The 20,567-nt window shown below is 34.5% G+C and overlaps 4 protein-coding genes across 7 annotated transcripts in view; 3 read left to right on the top strand and 1 right to left on the bottom strand.

Annotated features, from left to right (window-relative positions):
• Window positions 1–1,779: 1,779 nt before the first annotated feature.
• On the top strand, window positions 1,780–7,380 carry LOC131955444 (putative transmembrane protein 183BP). 3 transcript variants are annotated; one of them, XM_059319569.1, is made up of 8 exons: window positions 1,780–1,982; window positions 3,257–3,346; window positions 3,437–3,577; window positions 4,112–4,307; window positions 4,668–4,840; window positions 4,928–5,053; window positions 5,258–5,364; window positions 5,513–7,380. In XM_059319569.1, exons 1-8 carry the CDS (start codon window positions 1,931–1,933, stop codon window positions 5,681–5,683), a joined length of 1,056 nt encoding a protein of 351 aa, XP_059175552.1. In that variant the 5' UTR covers window positions 1,780–1,930; the 3' UTR covers window positions 5,684–7,380. The 3 variants fall into 3 exon arrangements, with proteins under 3 accessions (XP_059175552.1, XP_059175551.1, XP_059175553.1); XM_059319568.1 differs by having other exon boundaries at window positions 1,780–1,991; XM_059319570.1 differs by lacking the exon at window positions 1,780–1,982 and adding an exon at window positions 2,504–2,523.
• A 984-nt stretch (window positions 7,381–8,364) lies between these two features.
• LOC131955453 (transcriptional adapter 3-A) lies at window positions 8,365–13,204 on the bottom strand. Its single transcript, XM_059319592.1, has 10 exons — window positions 13,085–13,204; window positions 12,230–12,356; window positions 11,953–12,128; window positions 11,668–11,829; window positions 11,276–11,540; window positions 10,733–10,853; window positions 10,525–10,628; window positions 10,311–10,421; window positions 10,033–10,226; window positions 8,365–9,717 (listed from the first exon to the last, which is right to left on the bottom strand). The coding sequence occupies exons 2-10, from the start codon at window positions 12,351–12,353 to the stop codon at window positions 9,589–9,591; spliced, it is 1,386 nt and encodes a 461-aa protein (XP_059175575.1). The 5' UTR covers window positions 12,354–12,356; window positions 13,085–13,204; the 3' UTR covers window positions 8,365–9,588.
• Window positions 13,205–13,393: 189 nt separating this feature from the next.
• LOC131955443 (GPI mannosyltransferase 2-like) lies at window positions 13,394–16,612 on the top strand. The gene is made up of 3 exons (XM_059319566.1): window positions 13,394–13,482; window positions 14,243–15,496; window positions 16,240–16,612. The coding sequence occupies exons 1-3, from the start codon at window positions 13,414–13,416 to the stop codon at window positions 16,555–16,557; spliced, it is 1,641 nt and encodes a 546-aa protein (XP_059175549.1). The 5' UTR covers window positions 13,394–13,413; the 3' UTR covers window positions 16,558–16,612.
• Window positions 16,613–19,588: 2,976 nt separating this feature from the next.
• The window catches only part of LOC131955425 (phospholipid scramblase 1-like), an 8,951-nt gene continuing 7,972 nt past the window's right edge, over window positions 19,589–20,567 (top strand). The window contains exon 1 of one of the 2 annotated variants that reach the window (XM_059319533.1): window positions 19,589–19,707. The gene's annotated coding sequence lies outside the window, so the exon portion shown is untranslated. The remainder of the gene's footprint in view (window positions 19,708–20,567) is intronic. The other variant, XM_059319534.1, reaches the window with a different exon arrangement.

Here is a 20,567-nt window from a genome sequence, read left to right as displayed (position 1 = left end):
ACCCGTTGCCCACCATAATTTTTTTTCTCTTATCGACATTGGACGTGTAGGCCTACGTGTATCGTACAAGATATGCGATCGAGTCAGCCTAACTAGGTCCACACCGTAAACATTCGCTAAACATGCAACTGTATTTTTATATGTTTGAAAGTGAAGTATGGATCTACGTTTGGTTTTTAATATTACTGACATTTTCCCCACACAATTTAAATTACGTTACTGTATTGAAACAGCTGACATACTCAATTTTTCGATCTTTTTGGACAGTAAATCACTAAGCCTATATAAGATATATTTTAAAAAAAAAATCAATTCATCCATTCAGTAGGAAAAAACATTTCAAGCCCTTCTTTTTGGGGGTCGTCCATAAATGACATCACACTAGTAGGGGAGAAGGGGTCCGTAATTTTGCGACGGAGTGTGATGAGGGGGAGATGGGGGGGGGGGCGGGTGTCAAAATGGTGTGACGTCACACGTTTGCATTATAAAAAAAATCAATGTTAGAAAACGAATTTTAGCCGTTAGGGGTCATCCATAAATGACGTCACGCTTTTTTTGATGATTTTTACCCCCCCCCCCTTCGTTACAAAAAGCCAGACCCCCCCCCCCCCCTAAAATGACGTCACACCTTAGCCTACAAACCCCCTCAAAATTGCAGTTGAATTTTTCTTAAAACATCGATATTTTTCTAAAATCTTGTCTGAACTCTATCAAAATAGAGTATTTTAATCAATTTCTGTTACAATTCATTAAAACAGTTTTCCAAAAAAGGCGAAATAACGTCTAAAATTCGTTTTCTAACATTGCTTTTTTATAATGCAAAAGTACGACGTCGCACCATCTGAACATCCCCCTCATCACACACCGTCACAAAATTACTGACCCCCCCTCCCCCCTACGAGTGTGACGTCATTTATGGACGACCCCTTATTTCGCGTTTTTGTTTTAATAAATTGTAATAGGAATTGATTAAAAAAAACTCGTATTTTAATTTTAAGAAAAATTCAACTGCCATTTTGAGGGAGGGGGCGTGTAGGCTGATCGGTGTGACGTCATTTTAGGGGGGGGGTCTGGCTTTTTGTGACGATGTGTAACGGAGGGGAGGGGGGAGGGGTAAAATCGTCAAAAAAGTGTGACGTCATTTATGGATGCCCCCTTTCTTCTACTTCTTCTTTTACTACTAGATCTAGATCTATTTATTCTTCATTTTCTTCTTCTTCTTTCATCTCCTCCTTATTTGTTCTTTGTGGTTATATAATGGCGGGGATTTTCTCCAACACAATTAAGCATTACGCGTCAATATGTTATGCGCCGTATTGCCTGTTGACTCGAACTTTAGACTGCTGTTCTTTCTGGACTGCTTTCAGGGCCTTTGTTTAAAAACGAATAATCTGCAAGGCAGCAGTTGTTTGATTTTGGAGTTTTCTCTCCAAGATGGGTTGCCGTCCTTATCTACCCAGCCAATCTGTCCGGGCTTTCATACTCTAGTTAATACTAGCAGTGGCGTCGCTAGGTCGGGTGTCACCCGGTGCGGTACCTAATCTACTCTATAAACCGCTTTTTTTTTCCTTGTCACTAGACCTAATTGACATTAGTCTATGTAGAATAACCTATGGCATAGGTCCTATGTAATGGTTTAATGTTTGCTCGAATACTCAGGTTTATTGCCTGGGGGTAACATATTTATTTAAGTAAGCCTATAAATTAGGAATATTATTATGCCTTACTTTTAGATTTTTACCGTATTTTTTTAAGTTACCGAAAATATCCGGTGACATCGTCACTTCAAGATGGAGTCAGATGTGTATTGCAGTGTTGTCACTTTCGGTTTCAACCAATTTAATTTTAATATCATGGATTTAATGTTCTGTTTATTATAAATCTGATAAATGACGCTGCTTACAAGAAAAGATAATTACATTCTCATAAAATGCCTAAGGACGGCAAGAAAGGGAAAAGAAGACAAAACTTTTGTAGTTCAGGTGCGCAGTGTTACGTTTAAAAAAAATATTAGATCTAGATTTTCTAAATTAAGTTAGTTAGACCAGTCAGTTAGAGTTAGTTAGGCCGAGCCTAGCTCTAGCTTAGTAGCTTAGCACTAGCGTAGCTAGCTAGTGAGTTATAGAGTAGATTGTCGTGTCTAGATCTAAATCTTGAATCTAGGCTTTAGACATAATGTTTACTTTTTAGGCCCTGGAGTCTGGAACTATTTTTAATTTTTATTTAACTTTTGTCTTTTAGGACCGGCATTAAGATTAAAAGTAACAACCTGGGTTTTTTCTTTTTAAATTCTTATCTAGATCTAGATATAGATCTAGATATAGATTCATCTAGATTTAAGAAATCTAGATCTAGTAATCTAGTTGCCTTGCCTTAGTAAACCGCAAAGATATAGGCTTAGATCTAGAATTTATATAAAAAATAGGCTAATAAAATTTAAAAATAGACCAAGAGTCTTATCTTTAAAAAAAAGTTTAAATTTAGTAACTTTGTCATTTTCTCCCAATCTCATGGCAGAGTCCAGTAGGTTGATTTTAGATCTAAAAATCTAGATCTAGAAGTTTTAACTTGACATAGAATCTATATATTATTATTAATATATAGCCTAGGCCTATAACACCAGATTTCATTAGTTTAGTAATAAATGTATGACATGATACATTTTTAATTGACATTTAAAATTTAAATAGATCTATTACTACTATTAAGATATAGGCCTATATATATACATATACATATACATATACATATACATATACATATACATATACATATACATATACATATACATATACATATACATATACATATACATATACATATACATATACATATACATATACATATACATATACATATACATATACATATACATATACATATACATATACATATACATATACATATACATATACATATACATATACATATACATATACATATACATATACATATACATATACATATACATATACATATACATATACATATACATATACATATACATATACATATACATATACATATACATATACATATACATATACATATACATATACATATACATATACATATACATATACATATACATATACATATACATATACATATACATATACATATACATATACATATATGTATATAGCCTATATATTCTTTTCAATCATTAGGATCCATTTACTGTGAGTACTTTATGCAACTTATTACTTATTTAATTTTATCTAATTGTTTCCTTTTGTTTGAAACATGTTTTTAGATATCACACTTCATGACTTTGCTGATGCTCATTTACCTCAGTCTTGTGGACGCCTCAAGAAATCTCTTGCAACTGCCACTGGCCCGGGAGGTTGGTTTTATATTTTTATCTTTATCCATCCAATGTTGCCTATTTATTGTAGACTTGTGAAAACTAATAATATTTTCATTTCCTTCTCAGCAATTCCAAAAACAGTTAGTGCACAAAAACTTGTAGAGCGGGAGGAAGCTGAAGCTTTAAGCTGGTTTGAGAAAGATCTTGAGGATTTTGTAATTGATGATGTGACAGAAGAAGAGCATGAGGAACAAAACATTAATGGAGGTAAAACCATATCTTAAATTTCATTAAAATATAATTCATTTATTACATCATGATTAAGATAATAAACCTTTTTAATTCCAATTCTTTATTGATTATATTAGTCCTAAAATTTTCAAAGTACTGTACCATATTTAAGTTCTATATTTATTATTATGTTACTGAGTTTATAAATATGGCAAAGTAATTAATTTGTTTTGTTTGTTTTCATGGCACTGAAACAGCTTCTGCTTAATCTTGCTAATCCCCATGAAAAAGTAAATCTTGCAGAAGAGTTCATAATATTTTATTATCTCATAATCACACATCATCCACATATCTACTAAATTCCTATTGTAAAAAAAAAGCATATCTGCCTGAATATATATATACATATTTTGTTTTTGATAGTTCCTGAGATCTTTATTTTTTAAACTTTTCCTTGCCTATGCATATTTTTACAAACACTTCTGTTAAATATTATAAACTGTAATGATTAAGATAAGTATGAAAAGCTAAAATTGTGATTTTTAGGGTTTAATTTTTTAAACTTTACAGCAGCACCTTTGACATCCAAAGACAATAGAAAAAAAAAGAAGACAACATACACAGGTGGAAAAGTTTACCCTCTAGATTTATGGCACTTGATTGGCAACTTTGTCCACCCAGATGATGTACAGAGGTTTGCTGGGATATGTCAAGGGGCTCGTTCAGTCACACACACAGCAGCTTTCTGGAGAAAGCTTTATGAGAGGTTAATTGACGTTTTTTAGGCTCTATGGGAGGTTAATTGAATTTTTTAGTCATTCAATTTTAATTAGATTACACAATTTGCTTATCACTGTTTTATATTATATAGTTACAATCTGCAGCGTACTAATACTGAAGTTAAGAAAATCAAAAGATAAATCATTGTAATATAAAATTCTTTAAGCTATTAAAACAAAAGATTTTCAACTGCTTGTAGTAATAAGTGATTATCAATATTGAAATTATCTGTAGTTAACTGTTGTAGCCTTTAATATAAACATTTCTTCAAAATAATTAGCTAAATAAATTTAAATGTTGGTAATTGTTTTAAACTTTTGCAATAATGTATTAAATGATTATGCAGGTACTATAGCAAAGGTAAAGAAGGATTGCCTGATGCTGTTAAACCACATAGCATGGAAAAGTTGCATGGACTGCGAGCTAGAGTAATTAGAGCAATGTTTTATCTCTACCCTCCATTAATATCAACAGTACAAATAAAGGGACCAATGGAAGATGAACCTTATTCTCTTAAAGGTTAGCCAATAGCTTTAAATACATTAAGTAATATCTGTTGATATTTGCGGTTCAAAGCTTAGTTATTTTTGTTATGTTTCACAACAGGTCATCGATGTCTTTTAGCATGGCATCAACCTGCACCAAAAGGCTGGCTTTTTTGTTTCAAGTTTCAAAAACCATCCTTTCAATCTTTAACCAGCAGACCATCAAGCAAAATAGACTTATACCATGGTCAGTATTTAGAAAAACAATCAAAGATCTCTTTGATGAAGTCAATCACATAAGTAATTTAATTTGTCATTTAGCATGTCTTTTTAGTTGTATAACAAAAAGTAAGCTTGAGTTTGATAAAAAATATCTTTAAAGGGAAGTAATCAAAACATTTGCAATTAAATTAAGGTTTGTAATACACCATTATGAATTTGTGTTGCATAGGTTTCAATGATTTGTTTTACAACCCTGAAGAAGGGTGCTCAGTATTGCAAGTCACCTGCTGCCATTTTGCTTCTATATCCACTGTCATGGGTCTACTACTTAACCAGGTAAATTCATATTTAGTTTTCAAGTGTTTTATAGTACTATATTTTGATTTTTGTTCTCACTTAATAAATTTTAAGACTGATTGTATACTTATCATCATTGTATACATTAGTTTTACAGTTCTTTGTGTTTTTTGATTCGTTGACACAGGTATACATAACACTTAGCACAGGATTTCACCATCACCGTTTGAGGCTCCACTTTGACTCAAGGATAACTACAAACAATCACGCAGCTTCAGAAATGGTTGTAGTTCTTGATGATGTTATATCTATTAAGTTGGTTCAGTGGTGGTACCCTGGCTATCCATTCACCAATTGATGATGGCTGCTTTTAGTGTATTCAAAGCTTTTTTTTAAATAAATTATTTTACTCCTGGGTAATTGGTCACTTCAAAAACACCCTTTGTGCTGTTATTTCAAAATAAGCAATGTTAATTACTACTCAGTTTTAATTTTTATCTAAAATTTTAGAAGTCATTTAAAAAATTTCAGCTAATTCATAATGTTTATGTTGTTTTTGTGTAATTTTTAACAATTGTCTATATTCTATTCCCAATGACTGCTAGAACTGATTACTTATGAAGGGGTTGTGATTTCAATAATTCATTTATATAAACTTTAAACAGTTTGTAAAAATGTAGTCTAAGGAAGCGTTTTCAAGAAAAGTTATTTTTGATACATTTAGCTATATTAAATTTTTTTTTTTAATTTTACATATTACAAAAATGGAATATCCAATCATCAAGAAACTAAAAAGAATGGTACATATATATTGGAACATGAATATCAAATCTTATATAGATGTAATCAACTTTTAAAAGTAAATTAGTCTAGAAATAGGTCTATTTATAAAATTACTGTTTACTATGTTAGAATAAATCATGTCATTTTACAAGTTTTAATTCAAACAAAATGTTAAACAGTCTTGGTTCAAATTGATTATTTTTACCTTAATAATCAATCAAAAGCTAGTCAGCTATATTCATTAAAATATATATTTATAATTTAGTAAGGTGAACATTAATTTTCAATTAAAATCTTTTAGTGAGATAAGTAATTTCATCTCTTCTTTCAAATACAAGCTAAATTGAGCTTTGATCTGATACTCTGTCTCAGTCTTATTCTTTAAGTTTAGATATTTGCATTTTATGATTTTCAATAATATTTTAACTGTCAATGTACTAATTACTGGTTACTGTGTTAGCATATTATAATGGTGTGTGTAGAGAACAATGAAAACACAAGAACTCAGTAATTTACAAGAGTGACAGTTCCTGTTCTCTGTAGCTATTCGGTGATACTAGTTAGTGTTACATTTTAAGAAGTAAAGTATAAATTAAACCAGAAAAGTATGGAAATGTCCTATAATGAATAAATATGTCTTAATAATATGAAGGGGAGAGAAATATTGAAAATGAAGCTTTTTGATATTAGTAGGGTGAAGTTAAAACATTCCACAGTAACAATAAAGTTATATTTATATGAGTATGTGTAATTGTAGGGATGATAGGTGAAATTTATATTCATTAGTGGTAAACTAAACAAGTTTATGTGTAAACAAAATATCCCATAAAATCATCCAAAGATTAATCTTGTGAGTTATGACTGTTTTAGGAACATTCATTTCTTAAAACAACTTTAATCATAAATCAACCAAAGGACCCCTCAAGCAAATTTTCAATATATATTATTTCATATTGAAATGAATTAGCTGATAATTTATTGATCTGAGTAGCTAACATCAAAGCATTTGATCAAAAGTTGTTTATTTTTGTGTAGTACAAAGATATTACATTTTATTACCTTAGAATAACAATTTCTATCAACCTACATAAAATGCATCTAGGGTAATGATTTGCCAAATAATGTGATGCAATTTTATGTATAACTCCCCCACCCTACAAAGTCAGGGAATATTGCTGTTAGAAGTAGTTTCAGCTGAGTGTAATAGATGTGCCACATATCAATTGCTTATTATAGAACTGGTAGTTAATATAAAATAAAAATGTTTGTCATTCACTGTATTGTTCTTTTTTTTTCCAAGCTCTTATTTAGTTGGCAACGGCTGTTGGTTTTTTTGTTGGTAGTTTATTTGTGGCAAATCTTGTAACTCAATTTTGACCCACTCCTAATGTTGCGATTTTGTTCAAACTTTCCAGATGTTCCACTTTGATGACAATACAAGTCTATCTATTAGATTTTAAATTTGTCATTAAAAATTAATTAAACAGCTTTGAAACTAAGGGGACATAACAAAATTATATCACTTGATAGATTACTATATTCAACAAACAGAAGGGGAGATAACTTGCTAGAGGCTGTTAACCAACCATTCCGGTGAGCTTTTACAATAGCAGAGATGTTCGATCTAGTGAGGGCTATTAGGAGCAGGTAATAAAGTTTTTAAACTATTTGAAACTAAAGGGGTAAAAAAAAAAAGCACTTGCTGTCGTCTGTAAAATATGGTCATAGACAGGTGCTTTCACGGGGCGTTTTAAAGCAAAATTTTTTAGTGTCGACTTCACAAATTAGGAATCACACATGAGATTTTAGCAACCTAAGCTTTTATGAAAGAAAGCAGATTAGTTTTATTTTCTTATTTTCAGTGCATTCAAAAGCTTGTTGCTATGAACGTTTTTTATGTTTTACTCTGAACCTTCATATAACAAAGTTTAACATTAATAAACTTTGAAAACCAATGTTGTTGAAATGTAAAATTAGTTGTCACACTTTTTACCTGTCCCTTACTCTATTACTACAAAAAAGAGAATGTATAAATTGTGGGCTTGTGCGTTGAAAGCTTTTGGATAGCAATTAAAGTAAGAAACTATAAAGTGCTTAAGTTAATAACAAGGTTCTAAAACAGCGTTTTTTCCCCTGGCTATCAGATTCTGGACTAGTTTTCTCATCTTCAGTGGAATTCAAGCCTAAGTTAATAGAATAGTTAGGAAACTTGTGTTAGTAATACATTACAGCTGAATGCATAAGATAAAACACAAGTAATGATTATAAAACAATTTATTTTTTACAAGCAAATGAAAAATTAATTTAACAAATGTCACATATCTCAGCAATTCTTAAAGATCTGCCAGATCACCAGTGGTGTAGACAGGGGCATGTTTGAATCCCCACCCCCAAAAATGAGAAGTCTCACAGCGATTCTCAGTGTCTTTATGTTGACCATTTTAAATTATCCTATGGCATGAAACAATTTTACAATCATTTAAAAAAAAAAGTTTATATCAAATAAATATATATATTTTAAAAAATGTAAAATTGTTTCATGTCATATATTTTGAAATATAATTTTATTAACACCCCTCTCACAACAAATTCCTGCTACGTCACTGTAGATTCAAATAGATTCTGTTAAACTCTAGCTAAGCAATTTTATACTAAACAGAGGATAAACAACACCGAATGCCACTATTAATTTAATCTAATAAATTACAACATTCTAACCAAACGCACAATCCTATCAGTACCGATCACAAGTACTCCCAATATATTTACATTAAATAAATGGAAATGTAGCAAACAGATATTGTAGCACTCCTCCAGGCAATCTATTCAGACATTTTTTTCTTTTTATTTAACACAATCAGAAGCTAGACTGACAGTTATACACAATTCTTACTATCAGATTACAGTTACAATGTTAAAATGTTCACCCATATTAAACAAAAGATACTCTTTGGCTAAACTAAACAAATTCTTCACAATAAATTAAAACTGGTAGGGCCTTTATGTATTTAAGTGTAAAAAATATATTCTTGACCAGTCAGTAAAAAATAAGTTAAAAAACTCGAAAATGTATTTTAAAAAATGACTTATTTACAGTAGTGAAAATTTATGACAAATGAATTGCGTTTGAAGGAAAGAACTATCAATGTCATATTCACAATGAATCTATTATGTTAGTTTAGTTTGTGGCAGCTTAGAAACAAGTTTGATGGAACAGTATAAGACCTCAATTTATGGTCTTGATATCACCATAATGTAGCAGTACATTAAATCACTTGTAATTTAGTAAAAAGTATTGTCTTCAATCAGCTGCCTGAATTGTTCAAAAAACACATTGGCTGTTTCATCATAAGCTCAGCTTGCAGAAATGAGCACACGGTTTAATGGATAACACTGTGGTATCCAGTTGAAAGTAGCCCTTTTCTGTACCAAGCTGCTATGATGCCATTTAAAGATTTTGTCTTCTGTGTTAACACAACCTTACAGTTCTAAAGCTTTAATTATTGCCTCCCGGTCCTTTAGTGCCTTACTGATGGCTTCTTTTTCTTTCTTTGTGGGAGACTTTTTCTTTTGTTTGGCAACCTGTATTTTCCTATAAGCTTCCATCACCTAGAGAGGAGAAAAATGTTGGATTGCATGTTGATCACATATCCTAATTACTTTCTAAGGTAACACATGCTAGAAAAAAATCATTTTATGTAAAGCCTGTTATCTTAATTTTAATGAAAAAAATTCTAAAATGGCTTCAACACCCACCCCCCCCCCCCTCCCCCCAAATAACACAGAAACAAACTATTGCTTATTTGTGAAGACTATTTTACCATATATCTACATAAGAGTAAACAATAACTGAAAGTTAATGTATACTTTTACGCTTTTAAAATTTACAATAATCATCATGCTTTAACAGCGTTATTTGTTTACCTCAGAATCTGCTGCCTGTAATTTCTTTCTAAGATCTTGTCGAGCCATATCTTCCTGTCCCTGACGATACAAGCTCTTTAATATATTTACATTTTGTTGACTGATTGCCCTGAGTTCTTGCTGCTTCTTTCTTAGTTCTGCTAAAACTTCATCATTTGGATCATCCTCTTCTTCTTCTTCCTTTTCTAAAATTCCTGCAAACAACATATGTTTAAAAACATAAACCAGGAAACTGCCCATAGAAATAGAGAAATTATTTTAAATATTCCTATGCATACCCTGCTCTTCCAACTCTTTGCGGATTCTTCTTTCCAGTGTTGCAGGGTTTCCAATGTTGAGCTGCTTAGCAAGCATGCGTGGTGAAATGGCTGGGGCTTCATCTGCACATTCTATCCATGAAAACAACATTTTTTTACATTAATTTGTTATAAAAATTAGCATTACTATAATGTAAGTATTATGATTGACAAATAAACAATGAGCATAACTAACCAGCCGTGTCTGCCATTGAATCATCCATTGGAGTCATTAAGTTGTCCTCAATAAGAGCAGACACTAACCTCTGAGTCAGGGGCCCAAAGGGGGAGTCATCCATACTGAAAACAAAACACGACTTTTACAGGTGGGTTTAAGCACTTGTTATATATTTTAAAAGTTTTATTACAATAACATAAATGTACTAGTAAGGTAATTCACTCACAAATAGTCATTCTTTTTAAACTCAGCCTTTTTAAGCATAGCAGTGGTCTCTGTATTTGTTGTAGCAGTAACTCCATTACTGGGCTGAACAGCAGGCTTCTTCTTTTCACTTATCCTTGATCCTAGAAGTAAATTTTTTACATTTTCATGGATCATTCTTTTAAATACTAAAGAGATAGTATCTAGTGATAGGTACATTGTTAAAAATGTGCTAAAAAACAACTCATAATTTAGTTACCAACTCTTCAATTCCAAAATTTGAAAAGGAAAGTAATTTAGATATATAATTTAATAAAGAATATAAATTAGAGACAAAAATAAAATATCATCAGCACTTCAAAGAAGCAGATAAAAAAAATCTATGTGACTACTCAAGTCAAAGTATTTGAGTAATCAATTTTACATTACTAGCGTGTCATGCAAACTTTACTTTTCCAGAATTAAGCCAGATACCCATCAACCATGAAGACTTTACTAAGAACCTGATACTCTGGGGGCTATTGAATGTTCAAAGATTTAGTCATATAATTAAAAGAAAAAATACCATCATTCTGCTCCTCCAAAAGATCTTCCTCTGCCCATCTCTGGGTGTAGTGTATTCCCAATGGTGGGATTTTCATGTATTCAGATTCCTCTTCATGGGCTTTTAACATCTCTTCAATGACACGTAGATCATCTGTAGTGATTGGAGCACAGTAGGGCTCCACTGATGCCCAAAACCTATTGACTGCATCATTCTTTGGAACCTTGGGTGTCTCAGATGCAGAAGGTCCATCAGAACCTGTTGGATCCTCTGACTGACCCTTAGACTGACCACACAAAAAACCCATTAATAATGTTAGTAATAAAAAAAGTTGTTTCAATATTTACAATACACAATACAATAAATACACAAGTATAAATGTTAGAAGTTTAAATAAGTTGTATTAAAAATACCTGTGAATTTTTTCCTTTGGTTCTTGACCCAGAATTCGGTGTTGATGGTTGTGAGGGTCGCCCGCTGGAATCCTTAAATTTTTTGCTGGACTGTCTTTCTCTTTCATCAGTTGGAGTGCCTTTTCTTTTTGTAGGAGTTGATGAACGGCTAGGTGTTTCTGACTGCAAAAGTAAAAGGTAGTATTAGACAAAATTTAACCTCCGATACGGATTATGCTAATTTAATATTAAATTCAAATAATAGTGTTTTATCTGTATGTTTATTTAATGGTAAAAAAAACAAACCCCTTTTCCTGTTGATCTTTTGCCATCTTTTTTGTCAGGCCAGGTAGCTAAGATGTTATTTTCAGAGCCCAATTGTTTTAACCTTTTCCCTACAGATGCCAACAAAATTTCAATGTCAGCTTGAATTTGGTCTAGTTCTTCTAGGCTGATGTGGCCATTCTCATCTCTAGAAACAACTGAAATGAAAAATAGCCGATAGAAAAAGAGTATTTTATTAAATTTTATTTTAAAGCCCTGAAGTAAGATTTAACAAATATAACGAGAAGCATAAACATACCTTGTGCATATTTCTGACATTCTTTGATATGGTCGACAGTAGACAGATCAGGGAATTGCAGAGGACAGTCTTTTATATCCCTGTCTTTCTCCTTCTCTTGTGGCGCTTTTCCTTTACCTTTCATGGTCTGGTTTATAAAAATACATAAATTAATGCACTGAAGATTTCTCTAAACATGCAAACCTATTTGAAACAAAGATATGAAATTCTATAATGGTTACAATTAGATTTTTCCTAAGAGAAAAAACAACTTGGGAAGTGTGATGGAAACTGAATTATAGTTGATTAAAAAGGACATCCTACTTCACCTGATATTTGTTCTATGCGAATTTTAAATGGTAATTGACAGTTGAATACTAACTAAACTGGTGAATAATTAATATTATTATTTTATTTATTTAAAAATTACTAGATCTTTTAAATTAATGAGACTAGTATAGATTTAATTAGAGTGCATAATGATAATTGATCAGCTCATCTACAACTGACGTTGCAGATATGAGCCTAAAAACTAAACTTAAACCATAATATAAAGTATTATTGATTGGGCATTGGGGCTATTCGACAGTTGGCTGGGAATAGCCCCAATGGCCAATACTGCCCATCCATCAATACGGCGTCTATTCCCAACCGGCCGATTCTAGATCTAGACTAGACTCTATACTAGATCTATATCATCTTCTATACTATATATATAAGTAAGCATATGAAAAACAATAATGAATAAAATATCTATGAAATTGGCAAGAGTTATTCCCCTTCACATCTTTAGAAAAAAGAATAAATCAATCTTACCGGCTACAATTTTTATGCAAACAAAACTAACTTAAATAACATCGTAAAAGTTTTGATAACCTCGCAAAAAGGAGAAGCGCAGCATTCAGATAGCTACAAATCCAATGTAGTAATACCAGTGGTTTTACTCAAACAACTCTTTCCTTATCCCATTTACGATTCTTTCTAATCGGAAGTTTACTAAAAATTTATTTTTTGTGCGCATGCTTAGACTAGAATCAAGAACTTTATTGACTTCATAAATGAAGATGTAGATTTAATAGCAAACAATCAGCTGTAGAATCTAGAGAATCTAGTTCTTGCCGTATTAGTTTGATCTATCAGATCTATAATTTTTTATATCACGATTCAATTCTAGATCTAGACCTAGAAATCTAGATTTAAAATAAATGGAATTTTTTAAAGATAGAATAATAATTTTTGCGTCATCCTCAAGGCTGTTAATTTTAATTTTGCAGGTTAAATAAAATTTAAATAGGGCCTAATCAGGCAGTAAAAGGGCTAATCTTAATTAATTATTATTAATTAATGATTATAGAAATCTATATATATTTTATATAGGGCCTAATTAATAATTAATCTATAATTCTCTTCTTGGAGACTATAGAAAACACCAAGCTGTAAGCGCGCTCCCTACCACCCCCACCTCTACATGGCCTGGTGAGCTGTGGTTCACCCTAAATGTCACTAAATGACTTTATGTTTACAATCATAGAGCCGTGTTTAGCTAGGGGCAGATAATTTAGTTTGAAATGGTTTTAAACTTAGGGGAGGTAACTAAGACGAGGCTGCTTTCACGGGGTGGGGTAGGGGTTGGTGGAAAGGAGGGGGGGTATCGTCCTTAATGACCATCTGATAGTGTTTTAAAGCAAATATTTTCAGTGGCAGCATTGGTACTGTTGAATTCACAAATTATGAATTACTGAAAAGTAGAAAATAAAACAACTTAATAGCGGCGTATTATACGCCGCGGGTCGGCTCGTAATTGATAATCTAATAATTATTAAAATTTTAAAATTAATTATTTATTAACTTTTTAACTTAGGTTAGGCTTTAGTGGCCGCTTTAGGCTAGGGCCTAGCTAATAAAGTAGCTGCAAGCCAAAAACTGGCTAGTGTATGCTGTGTTGATACATCAGGACTCTGGAACTTTACTGTAGTTTGAATTAATTAAATATATAACTCAGGTTTAAGTTTACATTTATTTTTAATTTTTCAGGTTGTTGCTAACAGTTTGTTGCCGGACCATGACGCAGGTGTTTTTTCCCCACCCACGGACAAAAACTCATTCACTTGGTTAGACCATATGGTACATTTTTTCTTTGGTGGCCTGCACAGATGGGACGCTGTCTACTTCACCCACATCATGCAATATGGATATTCTTATGAAAACTGTGCTGCATTTTTTCCATGTTTTCCTATTGTGGTTTCAACCTTGGCTAGAATTTTATCAACTTTAGGAATTTTGCATTTGAGCTCTTGGTTACTTGTGACTGGTGTAGTGTTAAATTATTTTGTATTTGTAGCCACAGTCTTTCTATTGTTTCAATTGGGAAAATCTATCCTAAGAGATGAGGAAGTGTCTTATTACGCTTGTTTATTCTTTTGTATTAACCCAGCCAGCATTTTTATGTCAGCCATATATTCAGAAACTTTATTTGCATTTTTCAACATACTTGCAATGCTTGAATTACACAGGAAGAGAATTTACTGGGCATCTCTATATTTTGGACTTGCAGTTTTTACCAGATCAAATGGAATTGTCAGCATTGGATTTGTTCTGCACACTGTTATCAAGTCCTTGTTGAATGACTTGTATTTCAATCATAAAACATCTCATAGAGAGAGAAAACTAAATCAAGCTTTTAATTATTTGTTATTGCTTAAGAAAACTGCTGTAGAACTTGGCATAAGTCTTTCAATATGTTTTCTTCCATTCTGTTTGTACCAGTATTACATCTACCGTCAGTTTTGTTTACAATCTGATAAATTAAACTTCCTCCCAACCTATATAGTGGATTATGGCAGAGACCAGGGGTACAAACTGATTGGGGACCAGCCATCTCCATGGTGTAATGCTACACTACCACTGTCATACTCTTATATCCAGAAGCACCACTGGAATGTTGGGTTCTTGTCATACTATGAACTGAAGCAGTTACCAAACTTCATGTTGGCCTTGCCCATCATCATACTTTCTGTGAGATCTTGTTTATATTTCTTTGGATTAAATAAAAAACTGTTCTATGGTTTGGGCTTTTGTGACAAGGTAGAGGGGGATCAATCAGTCAGCAGGCCAGGGGAGGTAATCAATGAAGATTGTGTGAACACAACTGTATACACCAGAGTCAAAGATAAACAAAAGATGGCCAGGGATTCTCACTCTGATATCAAAGTATCATCAGAGATTGTTGTGCTTGTGTTTCATTTGGCAAGTCTGCTTTTGTTTGGCTGTTTCTTTATGCATATACAGGTAGGTTACTTAAAGATAATATGTTCTGTGGTACTGTTTATCATCTTGTTACTCTAGCATGTAATGTAATGTAATCACTATGTAACGTTGGAGAGTAAGTTATTATATAGTCATTGGTGTGTTGCAGTCAGCTATATGTGCTGTTTATATTGTTTTCGGTAATGAGCTTTGTTTTATTCTTAGAGAGAGTTTAGTTTTGGTGCATAAGTTATTACAGCAGTTATTGAAACTGAAGTCATGAGTCATGTAAAGAGTAAAACCAACTATACTGATTTACATTAGTACTAAAGGACTTACTGAGAAAAATGTATTCCTGTGCCATTTATTGTGATTTAAAGATTCCTCTTTAGACCTAGTGATCTATTGGCAGGTGAATGATAAAGTAGAGTTTATGTTTCTTGACCTCAGCATGTGAGGGGATAATGTGGTCAGCACTATGCCCAGCCATCCTTACTTTCCCTAATGTGGGTTAGGTACCGAACAGAGCTGGGTGGACTCATTTATGTTCCACTGACTTGAATCCGAATTCGAACTCAAGACTTGTGTTAGAAGTAGTGCACTACTGCTAGATCACACCATCCCATTTATTGTGATTTGGTGCATATCATCATGCTTTTGTTATTAGAATCATTGCTTTCAGTCGACAAAGATATAAATATACACATGCAAAGTGTCATTTGTCTTTTAGATGTATTACTGATTACTGCTATAAAAAAACTAATTGTCTAAATGATTGTATGCAGGTTTTGACGAGGTTGCTGTGTTCATCCAGTCCCCTGCTGTACTGGTATGTGAGTGTCTTATACCTGGGAACCAGTGGCCACCGCACCACAGAGGGGACCTCAGTAAACTGTGATAGTAACATTCACCAGAATAAAACAGGCTTTAATCTTCCTCGTGCCATTGTTTATATATTGAGAGCATTTAAGCTTAATTTTATAATCATTGTTTTCAACAAATGGCATTCTAGTTTACTGGAATTTAAATGTTATTATATTTATTTTCTCACCTATTGTGTTGTTGGTACTGTTATGTTTTCAAATTTTCTCCCTTGGACCTGAACTAAGTTCTGACACAATGTGCTGCTGATCTACGTTGTAATTTAATGGAGCTGATTAAGCTAATGTGTGGCTTGTAGAGTTGACTCTTTTATTGCACTAGTTTTACCGCCCAACACATCCTCTGAATAATGCCAATGGACCAGGCAACAAAATTGGCTTGAACATTGGGTAAGAGTCGCTGTGGTGTGCTCTACTGCTGGACCACTCTCTGTTGATCAACTCTTTCTGCTACAGGGTATCAGAAATGTGCCTATAAAGGTATAAGGTATTTCAACCAAAAATGTGTACGGGTCACTTTTCTAAAGAATGTTATTTGTTTCTTGTTTAAAATGTGATATCCCAATTTCTGCTTTGATTTTGTCATGGTATGTGAGCTGGCTTTTACCCCAGTTTGTATGCTTTGGTTTTTGTTGTTAATTTTAAACATTTTTTTTCCACAAATAAAAAAAAACAACTAATAACAGAAAAATGAAATGTTATAATGAAATGTCATTAAAGTTACATTTGAAATTTAAAAACATTTTCTGTTTGTGTGGTTCATAAGTTAAAGTCAGATTTGAATATCAAGTTCGGTTGTGTAGGCATGGGGGTGAGGCATGGATCCCAACCAGGGGCGTAGCGAGGGGGGGGGGGGGTGCCGACCGCACCGGGTGACCATTTACAGGGGGGTGACACCAAGGGAAAAAAAATAGCAAAATATATAGAGAAAAACTTGAGGGGGGGGGTGCAAATCGAAAACTTGAAAGTTTTTCCCCGGGAAGGGTCGCTACGGGAAGGGTCACCATTAAGTGCCGCACCGGGTGACACCCGACCTCGCTACGCCACTGACCCCAACATACAGGTCTCACATTAAGTTACAGCTATTTGTGATCATTCAAATACATTTCTGTAGGATTTTACATTTTCAAAATTTTGAATGTCATGAACATCATAATTTTTAGGGCTTAAAACTGAAATTACTGTAACTGTAGTAGAACATAAATGAAAAAAAAAAAATCCACCCTCACACAACAACAAAGTGTGGGCTGCAGTGTTTTCCATAAATTAATAATTTTTATAGTCACGTGAATTCCTAGTGATCACGTGAATTTCTATTGATCACGTGAAATTCCTATTGATCACGCAAACACCAGTGAACAAAACAAATTCTGTGCCCCCATGTCATTGAGACAACCTTCCATGTTTTGCAATATACAGCAATTCAAGAATTACGAAATACTGACGTGACGTAGGTGCTTGAATGACGAAAACAATCGTCCGTGTCTCTGTGACGCATGGGCACAACGTGACTTTAGATCTAGTCGACCTCACACGTTCTTTAGGCTGTTGCTGGCTGCTGCTGTTTACAAAACTACCTCCACCAACCAGGCATTCGGCTGTGTCCTGCCATCAGCTCCCATCATTAACATTTAAATTAAAAGCACTGACCTAATGGGCCATAACCCAAGGTATGGGTCTAGACCCCATTCAACCCATGGTGTGGAGTTATGACACCTGGTGCCCAGACCCCAAACAACCCATGACGTGGAACTAGAACCTGGTGCCCAGACCCCCCCCCCCCCACACACACACATTTTCTAGTGCCCGAACCCCAACAAAAATATATCCATTTATTGTAGCCATTATGGTGTTACGCGGTCGCAAATAGCTGACAACCGATGAAGGCCATTGTGACCTTAGGGTGAAACAGTTCGATATTTTTGGTTTGATCGTAGTTAGGTCACAGTGTGTCGATGTATAGGGGAATCGATCTCTACACTACCGTTGTGATGTCCTGGGGTGAAGGACCTCTACACTACCGTTGTGATGTCCTGGGGTGAAGGACCTCTACACTACCGTTGTGATGTCCTGGGGTGAAGGACCTCTACACTACCGTTGTGATGTCCTGGGGTGAAGGACCTCTACACTACCGTTGTGATGTCCTGGGGTGAAGGACCTCTACACTACCGTTGTGATGTCCTGGGGTGAAGGACCTCTACACTACCGTTGTGATGTCCTGGGGTGAAGGACCTCTACACTACCGTTGTGATGTCCTGGGGTGAAGGACCTCTACACTACCGTTGTGATGTCCTGGGGTGAAGGACCTCTACACTACCGTTGTGATGTCCTGGGGTGAAGGACCTCTACACTACCGTTGTGATGTCCTGGGGTGAAGGACCTCTACACTACCGTTGTGATGTCCTGGGGTGAAGGACCTCTACACTACCGTTGTGATGTCCTGGGGTGAAGGACCTCTACACTACCGTTGTGATGTCCTGGGGTGAAGGACCTCTACACTACCGTTGTGATGTCCTGGGGTGAAGGACCTCTACACTACCGTTGTGATGTCCTGGGGTGAAGGACCTCTACACTACCGTTGTGATGTCCTGGGGTGAAGGACCTCTACACTACCGTTGTGATGTCCTGGGGTGAAGGACCTCTACACTACCGTTGTGATGTCCTGGGGTGAAGGACCTCTACACTACCGTTGTGATGTCCTGGGGTGAAGGACCTCTACACTACCGTTGTGATGTCCTGGGGTGAAGGACCTCTACACTACCGTTGTGATGTCCTGGGGTGAAGGACGGTCTATAGGTAGAGTTCACTTGTTTTGTTACCTCGACATATGAAGGGATAGTGTGGTCAGCACTATGCCCAGCCGCCTTTACTTTCCCTAACGTGAGTTAGGTACCCATCTACTGACTTGAACCCGGATTCGAACTCGAGACTTACGGGTTAGCAGTCCAGTTTTCTACCGCTAGACCACTCCAGGAGGATATCTAGTACACTAGTCCTTACTGTAACAAAACGCTAACGGGGAAAACCTATAGGCTATATTACCAAGTGCTGTACTGTTCTGCAGGTGTTTTTGTTTAATTAAAAGGACCGATTTTCTATAAATCTTGATACTATTTGATTCTAGAGTTTGAAAGGTTTGATTGTATTTGCTCCAGTCTGGCGATCAGCCATGTTTCTTGATGTCATTCATGTTTTTGTGATCGTGGCACCGCTGGTAAAAGTACCCCTTTTAATGGCACCAGATTTTTGCTATCTTACTGCACAGTGACACAGATAGAGTAGCACACCTCAGGTCTACTGAAACACGTCCACGAGAGAGGGGCGTGTCACTAGCGGGTTGGGGATTCAATTTTAAGTTTTTATCCAGTCGAGGTAAGTTCTGGGGTATTTATCCAAGTAGAGGTAAGCTCTGGGGTATTTATCCAGTCGAGGTAAGTTCTAGGGTATTTATCCAGTCGAGGTAAGCTCTGGGGTATTTATCCAGTCGAGGTAAGTTCTAGGGTATTTATCCAGTCGAGGTAAGTTTTAGGGTATTTATCCAGTCGAGGTAAGCTCTGGGGTATTTATCCAGTCGAGGTAAGTTCTGGTATTTATCCAGTCGAGGTAAGTTCGAGGGTATTTATCCAGTCGATGTAAGTTCTAGGGTATTTATCCAAGTGGATGTAAGTTCTAGGGTATTTATCCAATTAGGGTAGGTTCTATTGTATTTATCCAAATTGAGGTAAGTTCTATTGTATTTATCCAAGGAGAGGTAAGTTCTAGGGTATTTATCCAAATAGAGGTACGTTGTATTGTATTTATCTAAGTGGAGGTAAGTTCTAATGTAATTATTCAAGTGGGGGTAAGTTCTAGGATATTTATCCAAGTGGAGGTAAACTACTAAATGTATGCGGTTCTTAAATAGAAAATAGTCGAAGGTAGACTATAACTATAAGTGCAAAAATGTCAACTTAAGAACAGTAACACTTAACCCTTTAATGGCTACACTATTAAGTTTCCGACACTAAAACTTAACCCTTAATAGACTACTGATAAACGTGTGTATAAAATGCAAGAAATAAATTAAGAAGGCTACAAATAAACGAATCTATAAAATGCTATGGCGTTATATTTTGTCAACACTGGTTTAACATTAGAAGGACAAACATGGGGTTTTAAAACTGCGTAGTAGTGGGTAAATTAAACCTAGGTAGATTACATAATACACTGTCTTTTTATTGCACACCTAGGGG

Source organism: Physella acuta, unplaced genomic scaffold (genome assembly GCF_028476545.2).
Source record: "Physella acuta isolate Inbredline_101_S28 unplaced genomic scaffold, ASM2847654v3 ptg001066l, whole genome shotgun sequence".
NCBI classification, from domain to species: Eukaryota; Metazoa; Mollusca; class Gastropoda; family Physidae; genus Physella; species Physella acuta.
The sequence above is the reverse complement of the archived record's forward strand: the minus strand, read 5'-3'. Positions and strand labels throughout refer to the sequence as shown.